The following is a 16908-nucleotide window of genomic DNA, read 5'->3' on the forward strand; positions in this document are numbered from 1 at the left end:
AGCAAAAGAAGAAGAAGGAAGAAAGAAAACACTGGCAAAAGAAAACCAAGCCACAGAAAAGTATCCATGCAGCCCTGACTGAGCCGCGATCCCCAGCCCCCTATCTACAATTATAAACCGTATAAGCTTACGAAGCCCCCCCCCCCCACCCGGTGACGCCAATCGTTCGACTAGCTATGCCGGCCATTACATTTTAACGAGGACGCAGCAGAAAGCAGTGAGAAAGGGAAAATTAAGAGAAAGAAAAGGAAATTAAAGAAACAAAATTTTATAGAGGGCATCTGGAATTGAGGCTATGCTGTGGTAGCCCCACCCCCACCTCCCACCCCTCTGTGCCCCCCACCCCCCTGTTTGAGGTCGGCCACAGAGACTGTGCAACGTTAGATCGTTCACTCATCGAATCATTTGAATTGTCATATACACCACGTATCATTACCATTTTCCACCAACACGCAAAATTACACATACGCGCACCCATACTAAACATACACTCTCGTATGCACCGGGCAACAATATTTGTCTATCCAATATTATACATGTACGTACGTACGTATATTGTTTGTAGGGTGTAAGTGGCAAAATAAGATAAAAATAGAAGAATTAATATCGAACATGATATGGAAAATCAATATCAATGACGTGCGTACATGTATCAACGTATGATATATATGTGTCTGGATGTGTTTGTGTGTGTGTGTGTGTGTTAGTGAGCGAGTGTGCGTGTGTGCTCGTCTGCGTGTTGAAATACGCGAACGAATTGTATTTGTATATCATCGAATTGTACATTAATATATAGAAATATATATATATATCTTAAAAATTATATATATATATATATATATATATATATTTATATGTATAATTTTTAAAAGTAACTGTGATTCTCTAATCGTGAATGAAAGATTTAATGGATTATAAATAATTATTGGATCGATATATATATATATTCATGATATGTATGGGAGACAAAGAGAGAGAGAGTGAGAGAGAGTAAATTTTATTCATTTCTAATGTCTTATAATTCTACATATTATACAACATACCTGTACTATTATTGATTTGAGGCTGATTGCAATTTGAACGTAACAAATAATTCAATTGTGTCTGTGTGTATACATATATATAAATATATATATGTATATTCTATGTAATATATAAATGTATATATATACATACATACTATATTAATAATTTTTAAACGAAGCATGTGATTTTTATTGTACAAAACTGATACAGGAGCAGGATATAACATTTGCTGATTTGAATCGAAAAAAAATTTATAAAAGGATGAATATTAAACAATAAAATTAATACTTGAAAAAAAGTATTATAAAGAAGAAAAAAAAAAAAAAAAAATATATCGCATGTTCTGATTGGGTAGCAAATCTAAATCTGTTGTTGAATCTCGGTCTACGTACTAAAACTTACTGCGGTATCAAGCAAATGTTGAAGTAAAAAAGGAAAGAAAAAACAAAAACAAAAAAATAAATAAATATATATATATATATGATGTCTGTGATTATACAATGAGGATAAAGAGAGAGCGAAAGACAATATAAGCAATCTCCATACATGTATGTATCGACCTAATATATATAATATAAACAATTAGAAGTACACACACACACACACACACACACACCTAAGCGGTCAAGATATACGCATCGCAAGCATGTTGCAGTTCTAATTTTTCGGTGATAAATGCGCGTAGTGATTTTAATGATTTCCAAAAATTTATTGCCAAAACTGCAACATACCAGTAATGTGTACATACATGCCTGTATAATTTTTTTACATCACGTTACTCTTTTCTCTGAACAATATTGTCAGCTCATTTTATTTTCCAGTTAGCATTTTCATCATAATCGCTATTTTACACAACACTGCAGTTTCAATCGTTATGTCTTATACGTAGTTAGTCGTGTGTTCCTTGATGCAATTTTTTTTTTAGCCCGTAGATGTAGAGAACTGATTGCCAGTTATTCACCAACTAAACAGGAAAAAAAAGAAACAAACAGCTAACAACAGTCAAATATCGCTCAAATTAAAACACGGGGGTAATGTTTTTTTGTTACTATAATATTTATACAAGCGTAGTTAACGTCGTCATTATGATTTCGTCGGGTATATAAACATACGTATATATACCTACAGTTACACAGAAAAAATTCAACTCTTATTCTCACCGTCAGTAATGATTTCACGAATTGAAACGCTTACACCGACATCGCATGCATGTACAGAACATTTATGCGGTTGTAATTATACCGAACACAGGTTGTTGTCTTGCGTACACCACCACCATCATACACTCATAATAACCCTTGTATATATATATATACATACATAGAATTGTATGCGAACGTAGGGCGTGAGGATTACGAATAAGAATAACTGCATTAGTGTTTACCATAAAATACCTTGTGTATATATATATATATATACACACAATAGTTCGGATAGTAGTAATAATAATGATAATAATTGCACCGCTGCTAGGGAATCGTCATATACCATGAGAATTCGGCGAAGCGAATCCTTCTAGGAACTCAGTCTGAAGGGTCTGCTTCGCCGAACCTTGACTGTATAATAGCAAGTAATAAATATGTAGTAACAAAATGTGAAAATACCCCGTGTGAAATTATATAGTTATAAGGGCAGAAACACCACGCAAACATATACACATCCACATAGTATACATATATACATATACATACAGAGCTACAAGGAAAAACAAATGAAAAACAAAGTTACGTGGTGTGGGAATGCGTGTGTTGTGCGTTGTGCAAATGTGTATTTCGTGTATACGTGTGTGTGTGTGTGTGGTGCGAATTGGGGATATACATATACATACACGGGTTGTAGTTCGTTCGCGGAGCTTGAGCTGGAGGAGGGAGGGGGTGAAAGGAGGTGGGGGGGTAAATGGAAAACACTCGCGCGTGTGTATGTATGCATATAATACATATAATCCTGTACTTTGTATTTTATATATACAGAGTGTAGAGCCCTTCAGGAAGAATTTGTACAAAACGGCTGGGATATTCGCCAGCAAGTCTGTGATTTTAGCTTGGTTATGATTCAGTATTTTTTTAAATAAAAAAATGAAAAAAAAAAACTAAAAAAACTAAAAACAAAAAAACACATACACACAAAACTCGGGAAAAAAAACAACAAAAATAATTGCGAAATGTTAGAAGAAAAAAAACAAACAAACTTACAAACAAAAAAAAATCGAGAAAAACCAACGACAACAATCCAAACTTAACACACGAGGTGAAATTAAGAATATAAACACGATATCTTGTGTACACTTTACATTCACATTACGCATCTTTGGCATAAAGCGAAAATAAAAGGAGGAAAACAATACACGATAACCTGGACGATAACGACGTCAAAATTTTCTGGTGGTATTATCGAGAACGGCTTATAAAATAGTTTGATACAGCCGTACGAAAATCATGTATAAAAATTTTCATTTGTGTAAAAAGAATAAGAAGAGAAAAAAAATTGTAAAACTCGTGTACAGAAACTATAACCACGCTATTTTAATCGTGTGAAAAATGGAATGTACTATTCTGGTTATTTTGAACAATTTCGATCAAATTGCGAAACACTTGTGTGTATAGAAAAAGAATGTAACAATTTGCAACGAGCGAGTTGGATTTTCTCAGATTTTGGATTTATTCGATTTTTTCTGAGTTTCTGCTTCACCGTTTTGGATTGTTCGAAGTTCTTTGCTTTTTTTTTTTTTTCTTCGGAAACACGTTTTGAGACGATTGAGAGGACATGTGTCGCGGAGTAATTTTGTTCAATATCTAACAATGAACTTTTGGGCGAGTACTTTCGAGACAGAGTTTCATTTGTTCATACCTATAATTGTCACCCGATTAAAAATGTATTACTCGTAGTAGATAAAACATTTACTTCACTTGTCTCTCTCTCTCTTTCTTTGGTTAGCTGAGTCAAAGGGTTGAAAATTTTCAAACTTGTTATCCAACTCGTGTCGTAAAAGAAAATGGAAATTAAAATCCAAGCAATGTTTGCGATTGGGATACTGAAACGTGATTGTAGATTCTACCATCTTACAGACAGTTCTTTTCTCAAGTGGCAAAAAAACAACACAATAACGGTAAAGTCCATCTAGTCTATGGTTGAGATCGAGCCGCGCTGCAATCTGTAGTTATCATGAATCATGGCAAGTTGAGGAGAGCATGCGTACACCACTGTAGATCCTAATATCAAATAAATACAAGCACTAATTTTATGTACGTATAATCAATAACGTGTGTGGTTTGCCAAATGGGTTGAGAACTATAGAAACCAAAATGAAAAGTGGGCATGACTGACACCATATAATGTAGACAGTAGGCATTGACTTTATTCACCGCTCGTGCGTTGCCAAATTCAATGACGTAGTGTTGGTCACATCCTTTTTTCTATTTGGTCTATGATGGATCGTCAATATTGATCGTAACTGTAATATGCAGATAGATTCGTTGAATAATAAGTAAATCAGGCTAGCGTAAACCGGTAAGAATGCATAATAAAGAACGGAAGAGAGAGAGAAAGAGAACCGTATAGATGGAAAAGTAGCAAATGGAGAACCATGAAACAGTTTTCATAACGAGCGTAGGATTTGGTCAGTACGAGAAAAATAACTAGAAACAGCGATTGAGATAGAAGGGAGGAAAAGGGAACGAGAGTTGGATAGCTGGAGATGAGAAAAGAGGGTGCTCGAAGCGAGGTGCGGGATCCACACCACCGGGCCGAGTGACATGTGATTAAGACTGTACTAAATCATATATTATAGGATAAAAGAAAAGAAAAACAAAACAAAACAAAAACACGAAGACTTTATAAGAGCATGTATAAACTTTACTTAAAGTAACATAAAAAATAAGAGTAACAAACAAGGACCAATGGTGAACTCGCCGTCGCGTCGAGCTCCGCTCCATACGCATATATATATACATACTAGAGTAATAATAATAATATACGTAAATGTATATATTACGATGCACAGTCACTCAATACATAGACGTTGTGGAAAAATTTTGCAAATTTAAACGACAAACATATATATTATGTACATCATGTGAAATTTGCCAAATGAATTTCTATATACCTGCATGAGAAACACCTATACATACATAATACATACCCCGGATCAATCAGTCAACCAACCCAGAACACGAATCCCTAGAATTTTAGAATTATACCTATTATTATAATTACATTATTATTATTATTAAGTCTACTATATCAATGTATAATTATATTTAGTTGATAGATTAAAAATTATTATTTCTCGCTTGTATATATATGCCGTGAGATCGGAAAAATTTAACTCTTTTAATGAAAGAATGAAATAATAAAAAAATAAAATAAACTAAAATGAAAAAAAAAGAACTATAATTTTTTCGAATCTTTTTGTACAGAGAAAATAAAAGTAAGGGCCTCGTGCTTATGAAATTTCATGAATATAAAAATGATGAAAAAATTAACATCGTTGTCTCTTATGATTTAATTCGAAACACCTCCCTCAAACGTCTTAGATTTTATGTCAAGTTATTGAATATATTCGATTTTGTAGACAAACAGTATCAAATTTCACCACAATTTTATTCTTTGTTTCAATTCGGATTATAAATTTTTTGTCTCAACATTCTATCAATAAAAATATAATTGAAATTCAATTACTCAATAATAACTTTATTCAATATCATAGATTCAGAAACGATTAAAGCCTTTTATTCCCGATAAAGGAACCCATAATTTTTAGATGTTGAATATTTTGTTTAGCTAGTCAATTGGGTGTAGCTGTTCTAATCATGTTATTGTAACACGCATCGCGTGTGCGTTAACACTACCGTAGGTGGTGGTGGCGAGTACGTTGAGTTCGCCGTGCTAGGAATTATACTAACATTGATTCGTATTCGTGACACACAGCCGTATGACAATAGCTGTAAGTTTCTAAACCCAATGACCGGAGGTACGATAAAGCCTCGTCCGTTTCACAATTCAGTATTCTTCAGCAATGCGATTTCGGCAACGTCGAATGTCTTTTCTCAGGTACCCCAATAGACGAATGAACGTTGATAGTATCTAAAACATTCGATGGTGAATCATGGTCATGAAAAGACGGCGAATAACTTCAGGGAATTCATTATGCATCCTCATCAAAACAAACTGATTTTCCATTAACGACATCCTATAGCATTTTCATCAGGCAGACTCTAACAGTATTTTGGAATGTAATTAATGTCGAGTTAAAGGACAAGGATGAAATGTCTCTAGTGACGCGGTATCGTCTCTGGGTTCAGTTTGATCCTGATGTGCTAGATTCGCACGACATCGGAAGGACAGGCGGGTTCGATAAAAACGTCAGCAGAATGCATTCGCGCATGTCGTGAAATACTGACGGCCATGTTGCCAAGCGGTGCGTCACTGGCTACTACTTCTTTTGCTTCTTATCTTCAAACTGTAGTGTGGAGTTTTGTTGTGTCTCGAGTAGCGTCCTCGTGGTATGACGCGCGTTGCACCATGGGACACTGAAAAGCTTCACGCCTTATGCGAGGATGGAGTAAAAAGGTCATGAAAATAAACAGAGGATGTAGTACAAGATAAGCCTGAGGATCGACCAGACCTGGTAAGCAACCAGGACGGAGCAGTAGCGGCGGTTAAACACGGTAACATGGTTTTGTAACTTTCGCGTCGAAAATCAGAAAACATAAACAAAATGCTGGCAGGATAGAGGAGTTGCACAACCGCACACGTCCGACGTTACCGTCTTCTTTAGCGATTTGGCACATACATGTAATTTAGATCGGAATTTGAAATTTCTTTTTGAACCATTAGAATCAATGTTTACAATTGGACCAACAATGATTCTGACTTCGAGACCTCCTAATGTGAACGAATGTAAAGTTATGTTTGTATTGTAACAAACGAGCGCGACAAGGTTACGGCACGTTGAACGTTCTTCAACTCTTTAGGTTCATAATTATTTTTTCAGCGCTTCTCAAGGTACTTCATATTTGCCAATTTATTCTTAGTGTTCTGGTATCATTTAATTAGCCACGACAACGTCCGCGAGGCCGAGAAAATTTTGCGGAGAACACAAGGTCTGCGTTGTGTCATTGTCGTATCGAATATGTTTACCTACGTTCGTTTTTTCCTGAGAAACATGATGTGCTTATAATTTCTGAATGGTAGGTTTTACCGGGAACGATAACGGTACAGTATTTGTATGAAGATTAAAATTATGATTGTAACTGCTTTAGATTCAAACCCACAAAACTTTAGGAAATATCACACGCTTGTCGTTTCGTTTCGTACCGGAAAATGGGTAAACTGTGAAATGCTAAGTCTAAGGTAAACCAACCGTACCTTGTCTTGACGATCAACAGTGCAGTATATTGCCAATTACGTTTTCTATTCCTTTTTACAACGCAACGCTTTGTACATGACCTTAACATAAATCGAACTAACAGTTTTTTCTTAATCGCTAGATCGATCGACGACTTCGCAACTTAAGGTTTTGGCCAGCGCGAATGCGAGAAAATATTGCAAGTTCTAAATCGCGCAGAAACTGATTTTCTCGCGAGGCGTCCTCTGTTATTTACACGTGTATTGTCTGTGGTTCTTTACCGCCTTGTGTCGTAGTTATCGGCTCATACACCCCGGGAGCGTCGTAAGCCTGTAGTTTGTAAGGTAGATTAGAATGCGGCGCGCTTATACGTTGCGATAAGATTAATTATCAGTTTGGATATATTTCAAGTAAATCAACGTAATCGTTTTTCTCTCGAAATCTATAATTATCGCCTCCGAGAACAACAAAATTCAGAGTAACGCAGATTTGTAAGAAGATTTAGGAACCTTTCAAAAGCGGCAAAAATGTAGACCCTCCTAGTTTCATAGATAAAGAGCATTCAGGGTCAACTAAGTCAGTATTTAAAAAAAAATCCAGCGCATCATTCCGCCTGCTATAACATCTGTATAAGTTTGCGTCGTTTTATCTTCTGTCCTTTTCTTCTTGCGTTATGGCCGCGGTTATGTATTGGTTATATGTCGGTCATGTAACAAATGTACGTATTTGTGCACATGTACAACTTCTTGCGGTCAAATTTTTCTACGCCTTACTTTGTTGAATCGACGCAGGGAAACTTAGAGGGGGGAGGGATTAGGGGTATCCGTTATACCCGATATACCCGTTTTGTGTAATACGCTGACGAAAGTAGCAATAAATCGGTCTTGACGCACTCGCCGAAATAATCTGTAAATCTGATAGTTCGGTGTTATTTATTCATTCTACGGTCTGTATACATTCATGCAGAAATTCAAATTGGTCCTGTTTCGTCGAATCGGAACGAGTCTCGTGGAGATGTTGCTTTCGGCCATTCGAGGGTTTCGTGTGTCTCGGGGATAGCTAAATATTCGGATTTCGAAACTATGAGCGCAGGTATCTGTCCTGGAGAAAACTAATTTTTCAGTCACTCGAATTTTTCAAAACGAATTTATCATGTATCTAGGCCTCAGATCTCTCGAGCACAGTTCCACGTACGTTTATAAGCAAGATTTTGTCGTTACATATATTAGATTTTGAATTTTTTTCAATTTTCACATCTGCGCAGAGTTTTGTACAGCGTTTAATTGTGACGCCGCAGGCGCCGGTATTTTACTCGTTATGTAGCTGCACAGCAGGCAGGCAAGCAGGCAGGCAGGCGAAAGAAGGCTAGGAACGCGTGATTCGGCGATTCTACATGTGGCGGCCATCTTGGTACGCGTAACTCGTCCCGCTCGGCCTCTCTACGGTTCGGCTGTCGTTGCAAAATATTTATTCGCTAAACATTGAGCAACGAAACCTTGCAAATCCACATACTGCTCTCAACGATGTATATTTCATCCCGTCCAGTAAAGGCTCGTTTGTCCTCCGTATAACGCAGACGACGTGTTTCTTCGCACGCAGCACCATCCGCCAACTAAATTCATTGCATTTTTGTGTTAAACAGGTCTCAGAAAATTACTAAAAGAAGAAGAAAAAAAAAGACAAGCTTATTATGTTGGTTTCACAGCCTCGAGCAAGCGAGTTTCTAAATGCCATGTTGGTATATTCTGAATATTGCTAACGAAATAATATACCTAAAAGTATAATTTAATGAATTTCCCCCCTTTTTTTTGTTTTGTTTACGACATATGCTTTTAACGTTTGTCTTAACACACGCAATAGCGCAGAGTATTCATTGTTGAGAAAATTTTGATTCTTATTGTTATTAATTTTACTTTTTACACATTTTTATAAACTCAGAAGTTTGTAAGCGACGGAATCGCCGCTCTCTGTACTCGTTTCGAAATTATACGCGGTGTTATCCAAAATTTGTGTAACAGCAAATCATCATAATTCATGATATATATTACTATAGCGAACTCCCTCCTCCTTCTCCTCTTCTTGCACTCCTGCCTCCATGTTCTCCCTCCTTCCATTCTATAACAAACAAATTACCGCAGCAGCGGAAACAACTCCGAATCGGACGATTATAAAACGTGCGCGAGTTCATGTTACGATGTTTGATTGTAACAAGCAACACAGATAACATTTTCGACCGCAACGATCGTATAATTGTAAGTTATAATTACCAGAGAACGCATCCGACGATCTAAAAATGTATTTGTAAATGTCCACATCACATGTCGAATATCTTTTCTTTGGTGTTTGAACTCGATTAATTCATACCTACGTAATAAGTCTTATCGATAACCTCTATACTGTTCTGCTCAGATTATTAAATTCACGTAATTTTTTGATTCCTCCAATCTCAAGATATGTACCATAAACACGAACATGGCAACGACTATGATTTTTCGTTCGCGCTAGAAAATGAAAACGCTCGAAATCTTACCGTCTAGAAAGTGACCAAGTACTTATCCTAGGTTCCAGTTATCCTCTCAGTGCGTTTATATGTCACAAGAATCGCAAAACATCCGCCATTAATGCTCTACGTGGGTGTAGGTATATGCACAAATGGAAAGATTTATAGATCTACGGATAAAGAGCCAGCGACTCCTTCCTTACCTCCTTACCATTCCTTTGACCTTTATAACGCCGAAGACGACCGACAATCCGTTGCTCGAACTATCGTGAACTCTTCGTACCGGAGTTTTGCTGAAAATCAAGAAGTGCAGTGCAATACCTACTGTGCATCGGATACTCTCGAAAGATCTGGAGTCAATGCATGGTGGGCGGAAGTTGTGACCTGAAAAATTAATGGCTGATCATTCGGTCGGAGGATGAAGCTAGCAGTCGACTTGGTAATGACCATCGAGTTTACTCCGCGTCGTGGCGAATTCTGCTCCGAAGTTTTTTGGAATAGAAAACGTCGGAGTGCTCGAGCATCGTTGATGGCAAACAAACCACATCGACAAGTGGTCGCTGGTCCGTGGAGGAGTGGAGGTGCAACCTGTCCATGCCGATACCGCTCTTTCGATGCAGCAGGCAGGCGGAGAATCAGGTTGTCTCAGAGGTCAGCATCGGTTACTGCCCTGATGTTCTTCTCTGTCTTTCGCCGCATTGTGTGACACGGCCGATGCAGGGGACAGACTGACGTTTACTCAGCGTTTCCTCTTCGTCGGTCTGAAAAAAATCGCCCAAAATGATACTAATTTACGCTGAACCGAGCCGAAGGGTAACGCACTAACCTCTATTGCTCCTCCTGTTGTCCTCATGACTGCAGGTAACGCGATATCTAGATTGATGATTCCAAGCTCTTGAGTATAGAATTGCAGTTCAATGCGGAGCGATGTTGGCGAAACAGCGATATTGTCCGATCGGGAATTCTTCGTACCCACAATCCGTGCCTTCAAACTCGCGTTGGTAAGCCGTGTTCGATACCTGACAACATCCTATACTTCAGATCCGCGTTCCAAGTATCCGAGCCAGCCTGTCAAAGCACGGAAAGACGTTGTTATCAACATGAAGTGCGTATGTTAGTAGGATACATAAAAGACAGGTAGTGTTTCCACTTGTTACACCTGCCAATGATGCTTGTTATATGGGATCGCGAAACAATCAGGAACCCCGGAGCTTCAGGAGAATGTAAATACGTGTGGATGTTTGAAAAATGATGTTTTTTAAAAAATTTGCCAGAAGTCAGAGGCTAGTAAAGTTTGAATTACGTTTGTCTTCAGTGATATTTGCTGTGTATCGAATGCGCTCCATGAACGACGAAGGTAATGACATAGGGGAAAATTTTCGAACTGCATAGCCGAGGGAATCTTGTTTGTGGATTCAAATTTGAGGTCTACTGGGAAAATTACACCGTGGTTGATGTCCGACGTTCATATATTTCATTGGGATGCCGGTTGACCTGTTTCGGTGAGTGGATTTTCTCACGCTTCGCTTCAGTCATAAATGCCTCTTCACGAACCTGATTGAACAATCTATCTCGCCTGTTGAGCTCTTTTCTGTTGGCTGCTCACCCGGAATCATCCGCACGCCTTTCCTCCCATGAACCGACGTCACGTCGATGCCTGGAGATAGTAAACCTTGGCCTGACCGATAAACTTTATCTACTAACTGCCCCGAGCCGAATACATATCTATTATAACGACAGCAACAATCGAGTAGCGCCTTGGGCTCGTTTTATTTGTTGTTATTTTAATAAACACCGATTACTATGCCCGTTGACACCACTACGAGTCGTTTGGAAGTTATCACACGCCTCGAGACTCCTCGCACGCGTTGGGTGCTAGTCCGCCATGTTTCCGCTTGCGACCATAACTGGAGGCACCAACACAGGCTCAAAAAGTTTATGCGCAGCTTTTATACTTCAGGAGTGGAACGACTCTAAGCGGTTACACGCCGTAAATTACATTCGTCAATAGTAAACCAGCATTGTCAGAAATTGTTTACAAACAATGTGAAATATCGATCTAATAACGAACTATGTGTTGGGGGAATCACGAATACTGTAAAATATTTTCGTCTTTTGTTATTGAAAACATGGAAGAATTCGTCGATCGATAAAAGTGATAGATCGAAAGTACGCCGATACTAATATTTTACCCACTTAATTTAAACTAATTACGAAACATATACCTCCTGATGATGATAGGACTAGAAAATCCATCAGTGTCTTCGCGCCTGCTTATAAACACATGGTGTTAATAATGTTATCGAGCACCAACACGCGATGTTCGATATATTGATTAAGCACTTTATCATAATATGGACGACCGTATCCGTGATGATCTTATGATAGCATTATAGTCTGAAATAGAAGTTGACGTAGTTTTGACAGTAAAAAAAACACACACAGTAAACGATACGTCATCTAACCTTTCATCCAGCTACGCGCTTGTGATTTTTTATAATTGGTCTCGGCCGATGGTCGTTTATGATTTCGAGTCAGCTTCTAACTCTGTTAGGCTTTTCTACACACAATGAAAAAGTGTAGCACATTGACTTCGAATTGAACACGATTTGAAAAGCAATTGAAATATACGCGTTAAAATTTATCATAAACATTTTTTTTGTTGCAGTTTGATTTCTCATGGATAAACAAGAATGATACTGAACGAGGGAAGCTCCTGCGACGAAACTTCGTTAAGAAGTGAACTAGATGCGGCGGAAAAAGCAAAACAGGAAAATGACCACGCGTGGAAATTCGCTCTTGACCAGTTTTTCGTCACCGACGAGCGTCGATCCGTCAAAGAGAGTGTCTATCGCGGGGAAGGAAACGCAAATGTGGTGCTGGCACTGCCTTGTGTAAGTATATCTGATGTATTAATACCGGGCAATATCGGAGTATTTACATATCAAATCTTGCGTTCAGCTGCTGACGCTGCAGCTCCGCTTCTTCGATCCAGTTTTCTTGATGGTAGTTGACGTATGAGGCGAGAGGAGGAGACAATGGAAAATTACGTGAACCCCAGTAGAACACGCATGTTCGACATGTGGGTGTGGGCATACTGGAACAGTTCAACTGCTGGCCTGATATCGTATATCGCGGTAATTGTGCCGGGCCACCAACCGTCACTTCCACTACGCAGTAGAACTGAACAGTAATTAGTTGATATACAAATTCTAGCAGCGTGTGATGAGACCACTGTCCAGAGAAAACACGTTCACTAGCGAACCTGTTTAGCTCACTCTTGGTATTGATCGACGAGCCGTGGGGTCTCTACTCGCTTTAGCCAAATTCAGGATTTCGAAGTTATAAACATTCGGCCATCTTCTCATTCGCGCTCGTTTTTGCTATGATTATTCACGCTTCGCTGCCTTTTCTACACGACTAATTCCTCTATATCTAATCTCTGGTATTTAAGCCTTGATTACTCGCCTGACCTGGATGAAATTCGGATGAGAAACCCATCTCTTGACGTCAAATCCCGTCTCTGGTGGTATAATTATTATCCGATTGGGTTAATGTCCTTCTAACACAGAGGAGGTTAGGAAAACCCATCACGGATATTCATGCTTCGAATTGTTGCAAACGCGTTAATTTCTACTTAGCTTTAGTAAGAAACTAGGTAAGGTAGCACGTGTATTAGCTCACGGACCGCATTAGAAACCGGCAACAAAGGCGTATACTTTCTTGAAGTTTTTACCTACCCGATGTATGCATACATTATGTACACTCGAGGGGAATTGTACTTTCAAATTACATGTTATTATTGAACTTTCAATCTAAAGACGGCGCATTTTCATTTATTAAGCACTTTTCTCGAACAATATTTACAGGAGCGGAAGGTGGTGCGATTTCGGAAGTCTTTACCTGACGAGTCGGATCCGGATGGAGGCGAGGCTCGAACGTGCCAGGAAAATCAGTTTCTGAGACACGTAATTCCCGGGTTTCTTGGCGAATACGTTCAACCCCCGGAAATAATTCACGGCAGGCCTGAAGATATGGTGATGCTGTCCGAAGCTATTCGCCCTCTGCGTCCAGGTGCGTAAGATCATTCGATTTCCTTTTCGAAACAACATGCAGTTCTAGGAAGTGCCTCAATTTTTGTGTAAAGCATTACGAATTCACAGTTAATCATCTCTTTTCTTCGCAGAAAGTCGCCGCAAGAAAGACATAGTCGAAGAATACGCCACCAAATATGTGGATTATGCCTTTTTACCTGCCAAACTTACCGATTCGCTGCAGCAGCACCATTGCAGTCGACCTACTTTCTGCGTTGAAATCAAACCTAAACAAGGATTCAGGCACGAATCGGACGAACAGTTCCAGAGGTGCACGTATTGTCTTACGCAATACTCCAAGGTAACACTCGATGACGCTATTTATTATTACATAAATGAATTACATAAGTTAATAAATAAGGTTTCTCAGGTGTTTCGGTAAAAGACAAATTTTTACTTACCTGATTTTTCGACCGGGACGTGGTCAGCCATCAACAGACGAAATTGCCGCAATTTTGACCGTTAGACCGGAGAAATTCTATTTATTCATCACTGAATGTTGAAAACAATCTTCTATTGGTAATGAAAGTTATGTTAAAGTATAATATTTGTAACACGTGGTAGACTATTAAAAAAAAAATTTATCTCTTCTTTCAGATGAACAGCGGAGTGATTAAATCTCGGAGTACTTATTGCCCGTTCGATCTGTTCTCCGGTGATGCGGAGCGTATGAAAAAGTCCATTCGTGGTCTTCTAAAGTCTCCTCAAAACAATCTCAAGATTTTCAAAGACGGCAACATAGTTTATGACTGTAATAGTAATCCAGATGACTTGGAGTATATTTTAGCAGAATGGTTCATTACCAGTAGATATCGGTCAATGGAACAATATTTAAGAATCTTTATCAGACTCGTTAGCACTGCTTTGTTGAGAGAATTTCACCACACCCAGATGAACGAATCAGCCTATTGCCCATTGGCTCGAATATCGTCACAGGATTTTGACAATGAGACACGAATTGATCAAGAGCTTGTAGAGAAGGCGAAAAAACTCCTGTACTTATCAGATTACGTAAGCATGCCTTACTTTTATCATACAATGCTTTTCCACCTGGCGTGGATATTTTTCCTCTTGTAGACCATTTTATGCAATTTTTTTAATGCTCTTTTGTGGTTTTCAGGAGTGCAATTTCGTTGGCGGTAACCTCCTACGAGATTCTGTCCTTGGACGAATCCGCCGCATGCAGGAATTGCCGTATTACAGTACCGACATCGTATATAAAATATATTCGAAGCATATACGACTTTTGAACGATAATTCGATTTATTCTGGTATGATAAGAATGCACACCAGCAAGAAGAACGCACTGCCTATCAGAATCGGAGAGCTATATGAAGTCCGTTATCTTTTAAAAATTTCTTATCATTAGTTTGCTTTAAAGTTTCACATCGTTCTTCTGTCTACCCAGAGATGCGAGTCGGCACGGAAAAAGGATGCATCGAGCGCCGCCTATTCCTCTGTAAATCAATCCCAAAGTACATATACCTTGAAGCCGCAAAATCTTGGCAAAAATGGAAATAACAGCACTGCGTCGTCGGATTTCCGAAGTAGTAAACTTTATCGAAACCTAGACGAAACTGAAGGGGAGATAAATAGCGCAATCACAAATGACGAGTTGCGAGCTTTACAGAATTATCTCCTCGCGACAACCGCGAAGGATTGCTCTATTCTAATGGCCTTCCAAGAAATTGACTCCGTGTAAGTAATTCACCTGTTTTGCATCGAGATTTCAAGACTAGGTCACGGTCGGAGTTTTACAGTTGAATGTTCGTTGTTTTTTTTATAGGTGCATACCCAATGTAGCGGAACCAAATGTCGTGGAGACAGACCAGCTTAGTTTTTTGGTAAATGTGGGTATCCTGGACTTGGACCCAAAGTCCGTACACTGCATTAAAAAACACCGGAAACGCGACATAAACGTTCTTGTTTCTGTTTCGAAAGTTTTAGAAAAAGAGGTTCAATCGGTGGATAAATCATTATTTGATACAGTGTGATTCCACTGTCGCGTTTTTTAAACCGCGTCTCGTTCGAAATAAAATTGAAATTCGTCCACGTGCACGTTTCATCAGTACAAATCAGTTGAGTGCAATATTTGAACAATTTTAATACCGCCAATAGCAATTGATGATATTGTTCCTTTTCCACTAAGTTGGAACTGGAAAGGTGTATAATGGTAAAGACTTGGTAATTAGAGTTATATGACAATGCAAATCTCTCTACTACAAAAAAACCGATGGTATACATGCTGTCGAATAGTCATAATCATTGTAATATGACGATAGTTTTAAGTCACATAATCAGGCCATGTTAGTGATAAGAAATTATTCTATATGTTTTAACTAGTCATTGTGTTATCTCTTCAACAATAGCAAGTAAAGTAATAATCTGCTTTTTTATATCACTTTTGAAAAACATTTATGCTGAGATATTTTATTCCAGTTCTGTAACGAAAGGCGAAAATAAAAGTGAGATTCGTTCCGACCTAAGTAAATGCGTCTGTGCAGAACCAAAAGCCACTTTCCCCAAAAGTTGATTTTACCTTATGAACCGAATCACAAGAACTATTCGACAAGTAATTTTATATTCGCCGAACGTTCATTGGCTTAAATGCATTTGGCCCCGAATATGATATGCAATTTCTGGCTTACAGGAAGGAAGATAATGTCAAGTTAATCCACGAAGTTGAAATGATTTATTTCAATTTATCTTTATACAAAAAAGCTGCATGAATAGACATCATAGTAAAAACAGTAATCGGTGTGCGGGATATTGAAAACCTCAATATCATTGACGGTCGGTTGTGCAACGGCTAACTTATCGAATGAGCCGAGTCCGTCTGGTAGCGGTATTTCGGGCTGCTCGTAGCACTCGGCTGGCGAAGGTTGCGCGAGGTTAATATTGTTCGAAGCTTGGGGGACACAGATCTCCAAAGTCGGCGGTAC

General features: G+C 38.5%; 1 protein-coding gene across 4 annotated transcripts in view; it reads left to right on the plus strand.

The window, feature by feature from the left end:
- The window catches only part of LOC124411182 (inositol-pentakisphosphate 2-kinase), a 42372-nt gene extending 26012 nt beyond the window's left edge, over positions 1–16360 (plus strand). The window contains exons 1-8 of one of the 4 annotated variants that reach the window (XM_046890144.1): positions 6872–7029; positions 12541–12766; positions 13742–13946; positions 14059–14267; positions 14564–14977; positions 15087–15302; positions 15375–15664; positions 15753–16360. In XM_046890144.1, the coding sequence (XP_046746100.1) occupies positions 12566–12766; positions 13742–13946; positions 14059–14267; positions 14564–14977; positions 15087–15302; positions 15375–15664; positions 15753–15960 (1743 nt within the window). In that variant the 5' untranslated portion in view covers positions 6872–7029; positions 12541–12565 and the 3' untranslated portion in view covers positions 15961–16360. Of the gene's footprint in view, positions 1–6871; positions 7030–8776; positions 8980–11227; positions 11375–12539; positions 12767–13741; positions 13947–14058; positions 14268–14563; positions 14978–15086; positions 15303–15374; positions 15665–15752 lie in introns of those variants that run through there. The other 3 variants (XM_046890142.1, XM_046890141.1, XM_046890143.1) reach the window with 3 other exon arrangements.
- Positions 16361–16908: the final 548 nt, after the last annotated feature.

This window comes from Diprion similis, chromosome 10 (genome assembly GCF_021155765.1).
Source record: "Diprion similis isolate iyDipSimi1 chromosome 10, iyDipSimi1.1, whole genome shotgun sequence".
In the NCBI taxonomy this organism is placed as follows: Eukaryota; Metazoa; Arthropoda; class Insecta; order Hymenoptera; family Diprionidae; genus Diprion; species Diprion similis.